General features: G+C 39.6%; 1 protein-coding gene across 3 annotated transcripts in view; it reads right to left on the reverse strand.

The window, feature by feature from the left end:
• Positions 1–18,493, reverse strand: part of AIG1 (androgen-induced 1) — a 123,870-nt gene that overhangs the window by 76,193 nt on the left and 29,184 nt on the right. For 2 of the 3 annotated variants that reach the window (XM_010574594.1, XM_010574595.1), the window contains exons 2-3: positions 10,995–11,150; positions 2,956–3,057 (exon numbers count right to left, since the gene is read on the reverse strand). In XM_010574594.1, coding sequence (XP_010572896.1) covers positions 2,956–3,057; positions 10,995–11,150 — 258 coding nt within the window. Of the gene's footprint in view, positions 1–2,955; positions 3,058–8,784; positions 8,878–10,994; positions 11,151–18,493 lie in introns of all 3 variants that reach the window. The other variant, XM_010574593.1, reaches the window with a different exon arrangement.

Below are 18,493 nucleotides of genomic sequence, written 5' to 3' on the forward strand. Positions count from 1 at the left end.
ACAATATTAAGATTGAATTGATAATGCGATTGCAATTCTCTGAAGTTCACTTCCCTTATGTTTTCCATTTCTAGAGAGGAATTTTTATAATTAGGAATTTTCTAGATGTTGAAAAGGTGTTGCTATGAAAGAGTGACATCTCTGAGTATTAGCAAGACATTACCACGTATTCAAGAAAACAGTTTTTTTTAACTATAGATAACACCGTAACTGCAGAGAAGGGGTGGGAAAGGGGGAGAAGAAAAAGGAGGATAAGAACTAATTATTATAACCTAACAAAGCAGCAGACACTGCTGCCCAAACTAATTCTGCTTGGGCTAATACACTGAATCAGACCAGACATTCAAACAAATTTTTCATACAGCCTTCAAGACAGTCACCTGAAAATGCTTCTGGAGTATGAATATTCTCAAATATTTTGATACATGTCCATATTACCAATGGAAATATGATTGCTATTATTACAGCCAGATTTCATGACTTTCCATTCCTTTTCTACATGTGGATTTTGCAGGCTGATGTTGACAGTTGAGCAAGTTGTTACAGCTGGTCATAATACATTTGTCAGAAATTTTTGAAAATACAACTTTTCATTTAAAGTAGGGAATCTTTTTACTATGGAAAATATATAGTTTTACATTTTCCCCTTTTTGTGGCTTTTTTGGTGACAAATATGTGTTTAGGGAAACTGCTGTGAAAAAAACCTGGACAGAGCGTTCACAGGTGAAGTAGCATTTGAGCTCAGACCCTTAGGTGCTGCACCAGGCACTGCGGGGGAAGCTCACAGAGCAGAGGGATTCATCAGCAATGCTGCACTAGTTAAAGGACCCACCTCTCAGTGACAGATTTCACTCTGCCAAGGGTGATGAATCTCTTGTGTGAGTTCTGTTGTACAAGGTTAGGCTCCAGCACAGCCACCATTGCGTTCAGAAAAATTATCACTGAATGTGCACAGCTGCTGTCAAAATGTGCAGGAAAAGATGGGAATAGATGTTTATTTCAGTAAAAAACAATAGCCAGGAATCCCAACTTCTCTAAAACTGTATTGCCAGAGGCCCTACCCTTTCACCAAGGGGACGTCTATCATATTCTCTAAAATCTGCCATGTCAAAATTGTAACTACTGCTAAGGGAGGTGCTAGTATTCTCAAGGTAGTTTAAGAACTCCTTCATATTATGATGGGAAATGCATCAGAATGAATTAGTATGAAAGCTGGTGAGGATAAAATAATGGCTAAAACATCAGAAAGGATTAGATTGAGAGGTGGTGAAAAGCCCAACAGCCATAAGCTTTCTCTGTGACCGAGCTAAAGGAACACTTGGATAAATGCACACTGACACAGCAAACAATTCCTTTACAAAAGACTTTAAGAAATGCCTTCTACAATATTTCAAGTTGAAAAAAAAATGTCTAAGATGCTAGCACGCAATTCATTTCAGCAAACTCTATTTTGTCCACAAATCTCAAAAAAAAGCCCTCTTCAAATATTTCAGTAAGTATACGTTTCTACAGATCAACATGAGCTTGAATTGTCTTTTAGTTATGGCACAAAGGAGACTTCCTGAATACATAGGGCCACTTGTTGTCAACTGCTTCACAATGTACATTCATGAAAAATGTTACAGGTTAGGCACTTTCAGTATGTGGAATGCCACCTGGAAGAAATGTCATCAGAGCTGGCACTGATGTGGTGTGGGGAAAAAAATCGATGTATGTATGGCTTGGCAGCGTTTGCAAATGTTCAGTTTGTAACCTCAAAACTCAAGGGAGGACAGTCTGAACAAACACAGCAGGAGTCATCAGACTCTTTCCTCAGCTCATAATATCATGCTGATTCTTTCAAAACATTGTAAAATAGTAGAGTATCTAGCAGAAGCTGATGCTCCTCTTGTCAGTAGTAACTCTCATACTGCTCCTTTAATACACAATCTACAGAAAAAATAAATAGCAGTACCATCTACCCCACCCCACAAAGGACCAATTTATCAAGGCCAGTAGTAGTGGACAAATCTTGATCTGCTCTAGAGACACAGTACTCACACATGAAGGATGAGCTCTGCTGTCATCTGCTGATGAGCAGCAGTGGCAAATGGTTGGCCATGCCTTGATATGGAAAACAAAGTAGTAATGAAACATTTTGCACAGACACAACTAGAGAAGCAAACAAGATGCTTTTCAGCTCCAAATGCTGCATAAACAGTAGTAAGTATCTGATGGCAAAGTGTGGCCTTATCTTTCCCTTAGCATTTAAACATATAGTTGAGAGAAAGAATGTCCGACTTGACATACCAGAGAGGGATGAAAAGGTCAGATTTCTTCTCAAGAAACTACTTTTATGATTACTGATGCAGCAATTCTGAAACTTGGTGTTGATGCATGTAATTCCACATTACTAAAAATATGCAGATACAGGTTCTGCTAAACAAGTCTGGTGTACTTGAGAAATGAGTAATTATTTCATTTTTTCTCTAAAAACATACAAGACTAAATAGCATAGTGAGATTTTTTGAACAAGCATTTTAACCAAAATGTTTTCATCACAAATTACACTTTGGTAGAATGGTAAAGAATCATTCAATTAAGTGTTTCTGTCATTTTAGAGCAAGACTTGTCAAAGTCAGACCTTATGTTTTGTGGAAGTTTCTTTTGATTAAATTTCCTCATGACCAGGGTGACATTGCTCTGGGAAAGGTACCTTATCACAGAAAACAGCCGATCCCCACAACTAGCCTGGGATACAGGACACACAAGTTCAAATGTCCACTGTTTCAACCTAATAGGGATTCAAATATGACTCAAGGAGTCAAGGAGGAAAGATGTTATTCTTGCTTGCAAACAATGTTCCTTAATCACTTCTGAGGGGATTAGCTCTAAGTGTATGCGGAGTCACGCACAGGGAAATCAGTGTCTTACACTTTTGTTTATGCAAGGAAGAGTTTGCATTACTTTACTCACCATTCCATGATTTAGCCATGCTGGTATAAAATTATCAAGCAGCTTTGGGTAAACCAGTTCCCTGTCATAGATATAGATGCTCCAAAACATCGTCACAACAAACTAAGAGAAAAGAAAGAAAAGACATTTTAAAATACATGCTTCTGAACATTTAGCTACACATTTTAGATAGCAAAATGGGGGCAGTTAGCAAATGATCTATGGACAGACACAGACATTATTGTTCTTTGACCAAATCCTGCTTTAATCAACAGTGTGAATCTGGATTATTCTTTGCATTCACAAGAGTTTTAATTTTTCTTCTTCTTCTTCTTCTTTTTTTTTTTTTCTGACTTTCAGCTTGGAAAAAATCTCATTTTTTTGACTTACATACCTGTGGCCAAATTACAACTGAGTACTATACTTTAGTAGCAGATGTGGCACATAAATAATGTTTCACCACTAACAGGATAGAAAACAAATGGAAAATGAGGTAAAATATCACTTGGAATTCATAGAACGTATAAATATGAAACATTCACCCCCGAACAGAAGCCTATAAACTCATCTTTGCACTTTTTCATGTCAGCCATCAAAATAGCATTGGCTAAAAAAAATATATATTTAACCCTTTAACTACTCTGCACACAATTCATGGACTGGGATCCACAGAGAACAGGTCTAGTATCCTGCTTGTTTGTCAATATGAAATTTGGCTTGGTTCTTGTCAGAGACTATTTACCATGAGCCCAGAGAAAGACCATTATTTCCTCTAGACTGAGGACAGGACAGATGGCTCAGATAAAGTTTGCACTACGCTAAATTTTTGCCAAAGTGTACACAAATTCTTTAAAGATACCCTGATGTCTGAAAAGCAAAGACAATATAAAACGGCAGAAATTTACAGAAATAATAGTTTTAGCTTACCTTTACCTGGGAAAAGAACAAAGTAAGTAATCTTCTAATTAAAACACAATTGCTTTCTTACATTGAATTTGAGTCACAGTTTTCTAGTAATAAAAGGCTTATTGTCTACAGCAATAAAAAACCCCAATACCTGGGCCAGGAGCTTTTCAATGACCATTTTCAGGGGATCTCTACACAGCAGTGACAAGTCCAAGTTTAAAGTTTGAGAGGCAACAGGTAAAACTTTCACTGAGATCAGCAGGGAAGTATTCGGTTACATCCAACCAATGTGGCCCATGATCTTACAGCTAATTTGGGGTGTCAGTAAAAGAAAGTGCAAGAAATATGGGGTGAGCACAGCAAGGTCACCAAATTACTAGTGTGTGTGATAGCGTAGGTGTAAGTTGTTTCATATGCTTCTGACTTTGGAAAGTTAAAATTGAGGTTGCAGTTTATCAATGGCACCTTGTTCTAACCACAGACATGCAGACATCGGCCAGCCAGTTATGTGAATGACCTGAACCAGTACACTGTTCCCTCAGTGTGCATACAGTACATAGTTTCTTGCTTTCCAACACACTTGTCCATCTGTTACGATAGCTATCAGTGCCTGCTCAGAATAAGCTTGGACTATTTGACTAGCACACAGAGGCCAGAAAAAAAAATAGGTTATGATGGACAGCCCGAAAAATATTGCAAGTGTAAAGTACCCCACAAGAAGTCTCTCTTCTGGGCCAGTCTTGGCATTGGCACAGCCTAGCTCTTTACGCACCTGCTGACATGTAAGTGCCAAGATATGAATAGCTGAACAGCAGGGAAAATGGAAGCAAAGTATCCTCTTCTCTATAGGCTTCCTAGAAGTCATGTATTATCACAGTGGGTCTCTGAGAACCTGCTAAGACCAACTGGGACATAAAAACATGTTCTCAGGCACATGAAGACCAAGATGATAATGCTTTTCTCCAAGGAAGTCTTACAGCAAGAAAAATCAACCAGGATTAGGTTGAACCTTATTACACTGAATACAACAAAGCTGCCACGTTTTGACCTGTGATATTTGTGTGGAGCAGAATAAAACAAGAGACTTTGCCAAGGAGGTAAAGATAAGAAAAGAGGGGACATGCCATCTGTCCCTTAACCAAAGTCAGCCAATGGATGGAACGGGATCAAGCCTAGCTGGTTGCAACCATCTGGAGCTACAGACGGCAAATGCTGCTTAGCAAAGCACTATCACAAGGCAGACATAAGGTAAAGGAAGTGCACAAAACACAAGGTGTTACAGAACTAACCTATCCCGGAGGATGACCCGACATGAGACTAACGCAATGCCCTGGGGAAGATCCCTTCCAGTGTCTGAACGGTTCACCTTACCTTTCCTTACAATCAGTTCATTTGGATAAAATGAACTATAAAAATGAACTATTGCACTATGAACTAAAATGAACTATTGGACTATGGACTAAAATGAACTTTAAAAATGAACTATTTGGATAAAAAGAACTATAATGAGGACCTGCTACTCAGCTACCTTGGCTGCTTCTGAATTTGTTTGGTCTCATCTGGTTAAGTTTAAATCACCTCTACTATGCTTACACTTTGGTACTGGCACACTTTTATTTGGGCTGGGCTTTGCCAAGATCACACATGGTCATGCAGTGCCAGACCATGATACAACTGAGCTGCTTCTTTACACTGCCTATGTAAGGCTCAATCAGAATTGCAGCTCTTATGCTCATGCTGCCTTCCTTGTGGCACAATTCATCACTGTTGTGGAGACAGTCATGGTACTACCCTCACATGCCAGTCTGAACAAGCTGCTCATATGCAGCAGACATATTTCAGGAAGCCCAATACTTCTATTTTCTTTTGTTCCCAAGGCAAAATGGCCCAAATGTCACCCTTCCACTTCCTCCTTAGACAAACTCAAGGCCTGGAATTCAAGGAAGAAAACAGGCATCAGCAATTGCTTTTACACTTCTTTGCACAGGAGCCTCCTAAGATTGGCAGCTTTCCAAAGACAGAAATTACTTGGTTAAACATAAGGTTAAGGAACATATAAAAGAACAGAAGAGTCTCTCATTTGCTACTTATCCTATCTAGGGTCATTACAGACCAAAGGGAACCTCAAATTTGCAAGAGGCCTTGGAAACTGTTTGAAAATAGGGAGTAGCTCACTTGTCACAGGCATCTAAAGTATTGCTAAACAAATAGCAGCAGGAAAAAAATAAGGCTGAAAACTAAACTCTGTTTTCCCACTTAAGGACATATTCCTTGAGTTTTTGTCCTCTGTCTCTAAAGCTTCAGAGGACATGAGAAGAGCATGTGGCACTGCCAAGGGAAAAATTTTAAAGGACAAGTTGGGAAACAGTTGGTGATTCAAAAGGGAAAACAAGTGGCTTTATCAAAACACCACAAATGGAAGCAAAAAGAAACTATGAGAGGAAAGCCAGTGAAAAGAATTGCATAATTTGCTATTTTACATGAGCCCAACCAAGAAATGTTATGCAAACGAAGAATAAACCCAGTGGAACTTTATTTTCCTGCAGTATGTGTTTTTGTTTTTGGCTGGGCTGCACAGTTCAGTTCACTCATTTCCTGGAAGGCCTCATGACAAAGAAAAAAAAAACCTTTGACAAAATTTCTTCTAAGTACAGTTAAAGGTAAGATTTCTGGCTATCTCCCAAGACATTTGTGGTTAACTGCGAGTATAAATACATTGTGAGCCTCTTTGAGGGTTAAAGGCATTACATATAGAAGCAAAGTGTTACTAAAGGCAGACCACAGTAAGCACAAATTGGCATGGTACTGGCTTTAGGTGGGATCTAGTCCTAGCATAGCATTACACTGAATGAATTTGAAAAAGGACAATGAAGGAAATCACAAGGAGTGGGAACTGAAAATCAGGGAAGACTCCCCTCGGAGAACAGAGTTCAGGAGGCAACTGCACCACTGCTCACTCAGGTTCCCGTTAACAGCCACCACGTCACCACAGAGGAAGGCAAAATCTAGAATAGAGAGATTTTGGCATGGTCAAGTAGTTATGGAAGTAAAAGTATTTTGTAGTCTGGTCAAATAATGAGGTAAGTAGGAGACTGCAGCAAATGCCTATGCATCTTTTCTTGGGATAAGATCCCAGATCAGCATTATTGATGATCTACAGAAGAAGGGTGATCAGCTTTCCTTTTGACTGTACCAGTACAGAGAAACAAGAGGTAAGAAAGCATGCCTGGCTTTCTCTCATTCGTATCACAGTAAAAACATAAAAGTATAATATAAAGAATATGAGATCATTCTAGCCAGTTTAGACTCAGACCCGAATGGAGCTATTAAAGCTACATGATATAAAATATCAGTTTGTGATTTTCTAGGCAGCAATCTCTCTTCTAATATGTAACAATATCAATTTTCTTTCTCCTTCCTATTTCTATTAAACACAGCCTTAAACAACTAGAAATGCCTGTTTTATCTCTTCTTCCTCTTGTTTGGTACAAATTACAAGAAACATATTGATAAAACCACATACAGTTTACACAAAACACTAATTAACCACAGAAACTTGGCAACTTCATGGTCTATATCAAAGAAAGAGAAAAAAGTAGGGATAGTCTAAACCACTGGTGTAGTCTCTGACTTCTAAGCATGTCTCACACTTCTCTAGCAGTGTAAATTATTCCCAATATAAATCTCCTTTACACTGATAAAGGGGAGGTAAGTGCAGCCAGTATAGATGAGAATTGGTAATGAACTTCTAAAACGTCTATGCAAGCATTTTTCTTCAGTGGATGCTTCCTGATCTCTTAGGCATTTGAACAGTACCCCAGGCTTACAATAAACTAAAAAAGGGCTAGGAAGTGTTGCCCACAGACTTTTCGTGGAATAAGGCTTTACTGTATAGAAAACTGGTCTGCTGCTTTCTGATTTCATTCTCTTAAGAGTTGTATTAAAAAGAGCAACAATAGGTAAACAGTAGTCATTATGTCCTTCAAAGAGGTTCATGTTTACTTCTTGATGCTCCTAAACAAAATGGTAGGTTGGCAATTCAGTTTTATCTGAGCCCCCAAAGATACACATGCATAACACAACACTGGAGAGATGTGATTTGCTGCAAAGATTTTGCAAGATTTGATTTGTTGCAAAGCCACCCAAGGAGATTGTTTGCCCTTGGGCTGGTTCTTTTCCCTCCTTTGGAAGGTGGGAAGAGGTTGGTGGTCAGACTTCCCAGGTGGTTTATATGTAATACTTCTTTAGGAAGTACTAAAAATGAAATACTTTATTTTGTTACATTTTTTTTTTCACGCATCATTGTTTGACTTGGGAATGGAAACCCCTTTTCTCATCTGTTTTTCAGAACAAGTCATCTCGAGGGCTTCAGTATGCAGGAAATACAGAAAAAATTGTGTTGAATTGCTCTTGAAAAACTACAGTTAGTGGGCTTTAAAATGTTCCCCTAGTATTTGCATTATTCCCTAAACATGCCCTGTGTAAAACACTCAGCAATAAAAATAATTTAGATGTTAAGGTAACTGACAAGTACTTAAGCATGACCACTGCTGTTACATTAGAAACCCAACAAGGATTTTATTCACATCCATCCAATTTTTATGTGTGAAGGTTCCCTTGTGTCGCTGCTGGAAACCACTGAGAAGCTCCATGGAGAGCTAGGTGGGTGAGTCTCAAAGAAAGAAAGTCTGCATTTGAACTTCTTCTGTTCTCTCTCTCTTTTTTTTTTTTTTTTTTGAGTGAGGAAGCTGTTGAGAGAATATGGGGAACGAGGGAACTTTTAACTTTTTTTGTGCAGACACTCTAGTGTTTAATAACTTCCTTCTAACAAGCACCTCCGGCATACCGAAATTTCACCGGGTATTTTCTTACACGTAAATAGCTCTTTAGAGAACAAAGCCAGCGTTAGACATCTGTTACTTTCGGGCCCTGAACTTTTCCTACCCGTAATCCCACCGAAGAAGAGCCCCCAGTAGCTGGCAGTCCCTCAGGCACTGGCCAAGGCTTTGGCAAGTGGTAGCTGTGGTGCAGTGGGCGCTGCTGGAGAGGATCAGGTTTCAGGAAGGAGCTGAGACCAGTGTTAAGTTATGAAGTGCTGCTGTTTGTCTCCCAGTAGCCAGGAGAAGAAACAACAATGAAAACAAGCTTTTTAGGCTTTCTCTGTAGGAAGTAAAGTGAAATAAGATGTGGTAATCAATTGCTCCCCCTCACCACAAAAAGGTCACCTCTGGAAATGGAGAGCATCTGTCCAATGAGCATGGCCATTTCTTACTATTTTCTGGATTTTTTTGTTGTTGCTGTTTAAGACAGAAGTTGTTTCTGTACGAAACCCTTGGGAAAGTAGCTAGCTCCAGGTATGCAACAAGCCTCTCAGAACTGCTAACTTGTAAATGTTGCAACAGCACTTCTAGTGCAGGCAATGGCTAGCTGGGGCTCCTTGCTTACCAGTGGCAAAGAGAAACAACACCTGAAAGAAAAGCGCAGAATTGCCAAGACAAAGCAAAGCTGAAATTCTACAAGACCTTGAAAAGTTTCAAGGTCAGGAACACTGCAGGGGTGGAGGAGCACACAGACAACAATATGGAGCTACAACAGTGGCAGGAGAGAATCCCTGAACCCTGAGTGGCGTGAGAGAGCCAAAGAGGGTGTGCTTTGATGCATGTAAAGGCTTACACTTCTAGATTGAAAAAGGCACTTAAAAACTTTAAATGAAGACAAATGTGATGATGTTCTCCTTCTTCACTTCTCCTATCAACACAGTAGGAAAAGTATTTGTTGACAATCACAATTACAACTACTTCTAATTCCCAATCTCCCTCAAAATACAGTGACATATAAATCTCTGCACCCATAAAACACATATTTGCAAGCCTGTTTATGCACAGATTTTTTAAAAACTGTATTAGTTGATCCAGTTTCTTCTACCATGGCTGGAGAATTGCAGTCTGTTACCCCAACATGAATTATGGCAGCTCCCAAGAGGGAGGCCAGCAAGTACAGTAAGGGAAGGCTACCAGCTGGGTTTTTATGAAAGAAATACCTGCACAGTTTCACATAAGCTTTGCATTTTCTATCTGTGCAAAACCTTTCTGTACTTCTTCACATATTGTGAAATCCCACATATATGGCGAAATCACATTTTAATGAAGCACCTCTGAATATAACAAAGTATAAATATGTTGTGTTAACTGCTGTTAATTGACAGTAAGTGATCAGCTTTTATGAGCCACTACAACTTGAGAGACCTCATACAGTTTTCTAGTAGTCCTACTGTGAAAAAAATTTTGCTTCTAGTGAATTTATTTTGAACTACTATACACTGAAATAAAAAAATTAGAATTAAATGTTGATCCCAAATGACAATAAAAGCAATACTTTAATGAAAGGTTCACACTTTTTTTTTTAACATAGCCTAAACTTAGAACTAGACTGACACAGATCACACTTCCATGTAAAAACCCATGAAATTCTGGATTTTCAGCCGCTTTCAGTGTGTGATATGAGACACGTAAAGACACTCAGCACCTTTTGCCACTGAAAGCGATGTGCAACGCACCAGTGGAGCAGGACCTGATCCAAAGAATAGTTTTCTCTTAAAAAAGACATGTAAAAACCACATTTTTCCATACCTTCTGTGTGCTTTTTTACATTATTGACAACCCCCTTTTTTTCCTACCCCATTTCTTCTGTCAACTCTGAATCCCCCATCAGATTAACCGGGAGCAACCTGGACTTTCACTTCCCTTCTTGCCCATGACAAAATGGCTTACAGCCCGAACTCCAGTCAGGTTGTTACGGTGTGAAACATGCCACAGTCAGCACTTTCACTACTCCTGACTATGACACACAGTGCAGAAAAAGTCCAAATTGACTCTCAAGATGCTGCTGGTACAATTCACATTTTAAATGACTTGTACAATTAGGTTCCTATTGTAAAGTACATTTTTTTTAATGAACCAAAAAAAATTTCAGCAACACCAGTGTTCCCTTACACCTGTGAAAAACAAGACAGCAGTAAAATCATCTCTACCATTCTTCCCTTTCTGCATAGTCTTTTGTGTAGAGGTGGGAAAGCCTTTCAGCCAGAAAACAATCAGTAAATAACACCGCTCACTCGGTTTGTAAAGACATGTGCAGATTAACACCATACTTACCACTCCAACAGGGAAAGCTAGAACAGCCATCACCCAGTCACGGAGGGAAATGAGTTTTTTCAGCTGCCTCTCTTGCTCTTGACTGTCATTTCCTTTAGTGAGAAGACTGGACAGGTCGGTCAAGACACAGATCCCAAAGAAGACAGCCTGGATCACCTGCACGGAAGGGGAATGCACTCTTGAACACAGAGAAGATCAGACCGTTGGCAGACAGCAAGTAGGACACAGGCGTGTGTGAGGAATATTGCCACAGAATTGACATGGGGAGTGGAAAACATCAGTGCCTTAAATATGGGTAGAGTTTGTTCACATAAAAGCCACTTGTGCTTCTAGACTGAAAGCCCTGCATGCACCTTGCTCCTCATGTATGGGGGGAATCAATGCAAGGGCAAGGACCGTTCCAGAGATGGGACTTCTCACCCTCACCTCAGACATGTGCCACCCACCGGGGACTGAACTGCAGCCACCCCTTCCTGCTTCACTCCATACAACTCGGCCCCAAAGCCCTAGCATTCACCTCTGAGGCAGAAAAAGTGAGGAACGCTCCCTGTAAAAAGAAAGGAAAGAAAAAAGATGAGTGTTTTTTTCCCTTGCGCCAGGAGGTCTCCCTCGGAGACCCTGCCTGCCCCAGACACTCCACCCAGAGGTGAAGAAGATGCCTGAGGCTTCTGAGAGATGCAGCACACGGCCTGGGCTTCGGCAAATCTATCACTACTTCATCTCAGTTAGCAAACAACAGAACAAGCAAGCTGCAGGAGTTATTCAAGCTTTCTTTTTGTGATGGCAGACTGTCATTTACCTGCCTTTTCCTTTTTTGCATTTATTTGTGTGCAATATTTTAAGATTATCTGTTATATTAAATTGGTACTTTAATCACCTGAACCCACTGATTTGGTTCAAACTTGACTTGATCTTAGGCTGATCACTGCATTTTTCTTCCTCAATTAGCTCATAAAATTGTAATAAGTTAGCTCAGGAATGCTCTTGCCTGAGGATCTGCGCATCCTTTCTGGTACAGTTCAGAGGAAGTACACGCAGCTTGTTTACTCCCTGAGCTGGAAGCCCGGGTCACAAACCCACACGCATCAGGTAATCTCAGGTAAAAAAATAACAAAACACGGGCTTGGCTCCCAAATTGCATAAACATAAACATATGCTTAAAATACATACTACATGTTTTTCAAAACGAGCATGGAGTGCTAGTTTAGAAGTCTTATTTGTAAATCTAAGTGTTCCTCTGACTAGGAGTCTCTGACTAAGCAGCAGACCATCTATAAGAAATAAGAATAGCACATACCCAGATTTTGAAAAATACAGTTTATTATGTGCATACATCTTTGCAGAATTTAGACTCTAGTAAGTAATGTAAAAACCACCTTAGGCTAGGGGACACTGATGTGGAATATGGCAGGGAAGGGAGGGAGGAAGGAAAGAAGGAGAGAGGGAGGGAGGGAGGAAGGCAGGAGGGCAGGAAGGAAGGAAACACCAAACAGATGTTGGCTACTAGAAAGAAATTGGTTGGATGAATTAAAGTACATTCCCTTCCTCAACAATCCTTATATGACCCAAATGCTTGTAAATTCTGGCTGTAAAGCTGTGAATGACAGACATTCAAATGGCCCCTGGATCTGGCTCCAATTCTGCTGCCATTGCTCTCCCCTCTCCAGGCTCTAGCTACATATAATTTGCTTGATAAATAGATGAAGCAACATTACAAAACATTCCCTGAAGCCATGAAATGTGACAGACTACTAGTGCTAGAGCTGTATATTGTGCTAAAAAAAGGTACTACTACTTCAAAAGACTGCCTGGAAAACTTACCATCTTCTACATTAATTTCTGAAAAACATTTAACATAAAAGTTGGGGCTCCTTGGAGCTACATAATCACATGAACTCCTAATGCACTTTTTCATATTATTTGTTTGAAACAAGCACTTACTAGAAAAAAATCTTCCCATACTCGGCCCTGTTTTCCACCAAACAGATGGCCTATTTGGAGAGAAGGACTAGAAGAACTAATTATGCATTTGCTTGACTTAAGAGGAGATATGATACCATCTACTATTCACTCAAGAGTGTGAATGCCAAAGAAGGAAAAAGATGTAAGACAGGACTGGCAAAAAAAGTATACCTAACAGTGATGAGATCTGGGTGTTAAAAAGTTTAGGCTGAGTACCAGGAAATATTTCCTAACAGTGAGCTCTGTCAGACCGTGAAATAGTTTCTCAGAGGAAGTGGTGGAAGCCTCATGGCTTGAGTCACTCAAACCGATATTGGACAAAACACTCAATAATGTACTGCAGGGAACAGTATTACCCTGGCAGGGCTTGGACAAGTGACTAATGGATTGTTTGCAGCTCTAACTACAATTCCCTGAAATGGTCTCTCTCCAAAGAAACACAGACTCAAACAATCACACGCCCACTTTCCAAGGGAATTGAGATTGTACATCCACTAATCAATAACAAACCGAACAGCTTCTCTCCCTGTTATCCTTTTATGAACACACCGCTTCAAGGGAAAATACAATGATATCATCGGGAATAACTGAAAACTCCTAAAGGGAAAGAAAATACCCAAAGATTTCAGACAGTAGGTATGAAGCAAACCATTCCACAAAAAGATCAACTAATAAAAATCCATATAGGAAAGAGAAAATTACATATTTATTGAGAACATTCAGAGCCAATGAAAAAATCGTATAGTGTTCAGGGAGGAACAGTTCCAGCTTATTCATACCAATTATTTATGTACATTTGCTCTAATACTTCTTTTCCTTTCTAGAATGTGCAAGAAAACTCTTCTGACACCTGTCAACATTTAGGATTAGACCGAGGACCTCCAGAGCTGCACAAGTCTCAGCAGCATAAACTGAACAGCCATAGTCAGTAATGATTTATGTCCTTTGTGGGTCTGGCATAAGAGAAGTGTAGCATGCAGCTACTGGTGGTTTACGGTATGAACCACAGTTTTAAAGTCCATGCTCCTCAGTGTGAATGCTGCCTAGCAGATGTGAAAAGTTCACAGCAAGGGAGTAGAAACTCCCTCTAAACAATATTTTCCAATGTGCCCTCATGTTACCTTAGATTTAGGATCACGTTTTCAAAACAAGTACCTTCTTTTAAAAATCTGCAGGTGGTGAATCTATACATGAAACATCCCCGAGATGGTAAACAAACAGTTGACTTTTTTTTTCCTTGGAAATGTAAGCAGTAACAGCACCTCAGAGGAAGTATCTTCCAATTTTGCCTCTAACTTGAGTTTGAAGAAAAATGATGATTTAGAAAATGACAAATACAAATTTGACAGAAACCAACCATACCTTCCTTACACCGTGTAACAGTGATAGAGGCAGAAACTTGTAAGCAGAGTATGCAAAAACGAGAAAATAATTAAAACAGGTATAAAATACTAACTTACTGCTGAACCCATTTTCTCCTTTGAAGCCTAGAGGGGCCACTGCTACTATAGTTACTACAGTACCCTTAAGCTGTGATTATGTAATGATAAGTAACGGAAATGGCCATCTACAGGTATTTTAATAATACAAAACTCTGAGCAGAGAAAATACTTGTTAAGTTGCTGCAGGAGAAAACAGCTATGAACAGAAGATGAAACCAAGCAGCCCAGAAACCTTCTCAAACAGTGAGATCTATTCAGATTCTATATCAGAAAAGATTGTTCCTTATGAATGATTAGAATAAAGTAAACTAATTGTACATGTCTGTCTCCTACAAGAAAATAAAGACTTGCTTCAGTAGGACAGTTTTTCCACCAGGTGCTCACTGAAGGATAGCAGCTAATGACCTCCTTGTACTCCCCCTAATTTGACTTCTTAGAGTCAGGTAGAAAATGTTTTTCCTCGTAAACCTTTCTTCAGGGCATGGAGATTCCCTTCTCCTGCATGCCATGGGGCTCCACAGTGCAGACAAAATCTCTGCACAACTGAGGTCAATGGAAATTCTGTCACTACTCTTACCAAGGCAGAAAAACTCCCATTAAATTCACTGAATCTAGGATTTCATTGCCCATGGACTCATCCTTTTTCAAGCTCACTCTTGTAATCAGGACCATTCCTTAGAGCTCAAGGCAGAACAACTAGAAAAGTCTGTGCAAGCACTACTATTATTCATGGGTATTTTTTCCGCTACCTACCTTTGAAAATGGAGAATTCACTGTCCTCAAGTTATTTTTGAGGTTAACAGCACTTAATAATTATTTCATGTACCCCGCTATGAAATAAGGCATCTGAGTAGGCTGGCAAGTAGACAGCACTGCCAGAATAAAACATGGGAGTAACACTCACAAAATCAGCAAGAAATAACAAAAGAGCATGGAAAATTAAGTAACTTTTACACATTCCAAAATGCCATGTTTGCGCATGAAGTGCATGAGCATGTGCACGTGCACATGTATTAGGTACCTGTACCTCACTTACCAGGTAAGCTTCCACTGTTTCAAGGTAAGACTGCATTTAAGAAAGAGACTTAAGAGTCTGCAAATATAACCTGTTATTATAGGAAGACTAATTCACACTAGGGTGTCAGGGAGGCCTGGCTGATTCCTGGGGGCTGGGAGCAGCAGGGGGGGCAGCCAGGGCACATCCCACCCCCAGCCAGGAGCAGGGCAGCCAGGGGCACTGGGGCAGCCCCAGCCCCAGGCATCGGGCATCTCCCTGGGGACAGGCCACCAGCCCATGGGTGGGGGCAGACGTAACCTGACTCATCAAAGCAACACTCACACTTAAGGCAATCCATGGCTTTCCACAGGAAAATGAAAGTTTAGCTCTACAAGCATGCAAAATCAAATTGCTGAAAGCTGTCATTTCTCATGTATTTCAGATTTTACAATCTGCCATATACAGAACATGGTCTGATTTTCAAACAACAGGAATATGATTTGTAAACTCAGAGTATCGGCTACTACTCCTTGTCACCTTGTGTCACTTTAGCTTTCATTCCTCCAGCCTCTAGACATTATTATTTGACGTACAAATGTACTATGCTTCAGCAATTAAGATGACTGTATTTTAAGAAACTCTGGAATAATTAAAGTCAGATTTTTATCTCTTTGCCCACTGTAAACGTGACTGATTGGACTCTGTTTTGGGACCATGCGTGCTTAGGGCTGTAGTGTTTCAGGCTGTATGCAGGCATGTGTGGACAGCCTGCATCCTGTAACAACAGCTCAGTTACCTGTAGTTGCAACATACACAGCAAGTGTAGGTTAAGTCAAGAATAACAAGGTATTTTTGATAGAAAATGCACTGTGTTTACAGAACGAAGCCATGGACTGTAGCTGTTTATTAAATCTGTTACTGCTCTCAACTGCATGAAGCTACTGATTCTTCTAGTCCATCACCATTCCAGCATTACTCACAGGCACAATGCTTTTATTCTTGTTGCTTCTCTTCCCCTTGCTGTATCTTTTATAGTTATAATAGGAAGCAGAAGCTGGACAACATGTAATCAAGTGCTAAATCTTTGTATCAGAGAAGCTACTGACTTCAGATAAGGAAAAGGCAAATCTTTGTGCCTACAGACAAATGGAAGAGAGACAGAAAGAAATTTTAAGTACTAAAATACAAGCCACTGTAATATGTCTAATCACTGAATCTACAATTAATTAAAGTTGAAGTGCAAACACTGTGAAAAAGTACAGTGTGCTACTCAGAATCATTACTTCTGTGCAAGGAATTGGGAAGAAGACTTTGTATTTTAAAGGCCAGAGCTAAAAGAGCAGCATCACCCCAGGAGATTCATTGACTGACGTTAAGTTGGGGCATGCAGTCAGACCTCGTATCACATCTTCTTCCGCACTGGCTGCAGTGCCATGGCCATTTTACTTTGTTTTGTTTGTTGAAGCAGGTTTCAACAACATCATAGGCCACTTCAACACAGAAAAGGAACACAGTCCCTGCCCATCAAAAGCCAGTAGCCTGAGAAACCAAATAAATACACAACATACAGGAGAAAAGTAAGGAACAAGGGAACAAAATCAGAATAAGCTAAAGGAATACTTAATGCAAATGCCATCTATTTTACTTTGAGTTGTTTGTTGGTTAGGAATCTTGAAATACCTATTTCTCCTATTCCTCCTTTCTCTTTCACTTACACAAATCATAACTTAAACTCTACTAGTAAAACATGACACTTATTTCTATCAGAAGAGCCACTAGAAATTCAGTAAGTGCATAGATGGACAGCCTTATAAATATCTAGCACTGTCCTCATCCAAAACAATGACTCATGTCTCCCTTTACAACCTTCAGTGGGGGGATGGCTCCTCTAACCAGGATGTTGCACATGAAGACCAGTCCTTACTAGGAAATTTAACTTCATTTTCATGATTTAGTCATATGACATGAATCAGCTTATAAAACATGCCTAATCCCTTACCACATGATGTAAGTTCAGGGACTCCTTTAAGTATCATCCTTTACTTTCTACATAACCTCCTGTAGTCTTGTTCTTTGAAACCCACCAGCATTGTCCACATGTAACCAAGGATGGTTTAAACCAATGAGATTTTATAGATACACAAAAGAATAAAGTCTACTATGGAATTACGATGCATGGAGATGAAACCCGTTTGACTCTTGGGTCTAGTTTTTATAGGTATTACATTGTTTAAGCCCAAGTCCTTAAGCACTTACTATGGAGCTGTGGAAAGGGGACAAAGCTGTGTAAGCTAATAAGACCTTCTGTTTCCAAGAAGAGAAACGCATTTTAAAATTCTGCCTGTTGGAACACAATATGTGTCTTTAAGTGGACAGACAGAAAAGCGACTTTTTGTGCAAACTAAGCAACTTGTAAGAAACCAGAAAACCAAAACAGATGTGGGCCCCTAAAATGCAATTTTTATAGCACTGCCTTTCAGCATCTATTACAATTCACAATTTTCAGCACATGAAATAAAAAAATCTGATAAATAATAGAAGCATACTGCTTGCACCTCTTCCCTTCTCTCCGCATCTTCCCTCTACTTAACCCAGGAAAACCCCTTACTGCATTACACTTACTGGAAAGGTTAAGTCTCAGACCGTTCTGTCTTAACAGGATTCTTGACTGTCTCGTAATGGTTTTCAAAAACATGCAGCACAGTTCTTGAAGAGGTAATGTGGTTGTGCTAACACAGTTTTAAAAGCAGTTTTCTTAATATTTTTAGTACTTCTATAAAGATAAATATATTATTCCTTACTACAACAACCTAAGCTGAAATTTGGGGAATTATCAAAAATATTTGGAAATGCTTTTATTTTTAAAGGCAAAAAAGCGTATTTAGTTATTCTTTTTACATGAGTAAAATACCCCCCAACAAAAAACCTGCTGTAATTGACAACAATTGAGAAATTCATTTTAAAGTGCTACTATATCTCCGCTGTGTTGCATAGATCACATTTCCAATATGATCTCAGCATGACAGAGTGTATGCCATCTGGCTCAGAAGTGCTAACAGCATGGAATCCACTACCACGTATTGGATGAAGAGATGGAA

This window comes from Haliaeetus leucocephalus, unplaced genomic scaffold, assembly GCF_000737465.1.
Source record: "Haliaeetus leucocephalus isolate CR32 unplaced genomic scaffold, Haliaeetus_leucocephalus-4.0 Scaffold450, whole genome shotgun sequence".
In the NCBI taxonomy this organism is placed as follows: domain Eukaryota; kingdom Metazoa; phylum Chordata; class Aves; order Accipitriformes; family Accipitridae; genus Haliaeetus; species Haliaeetus leucocephalus.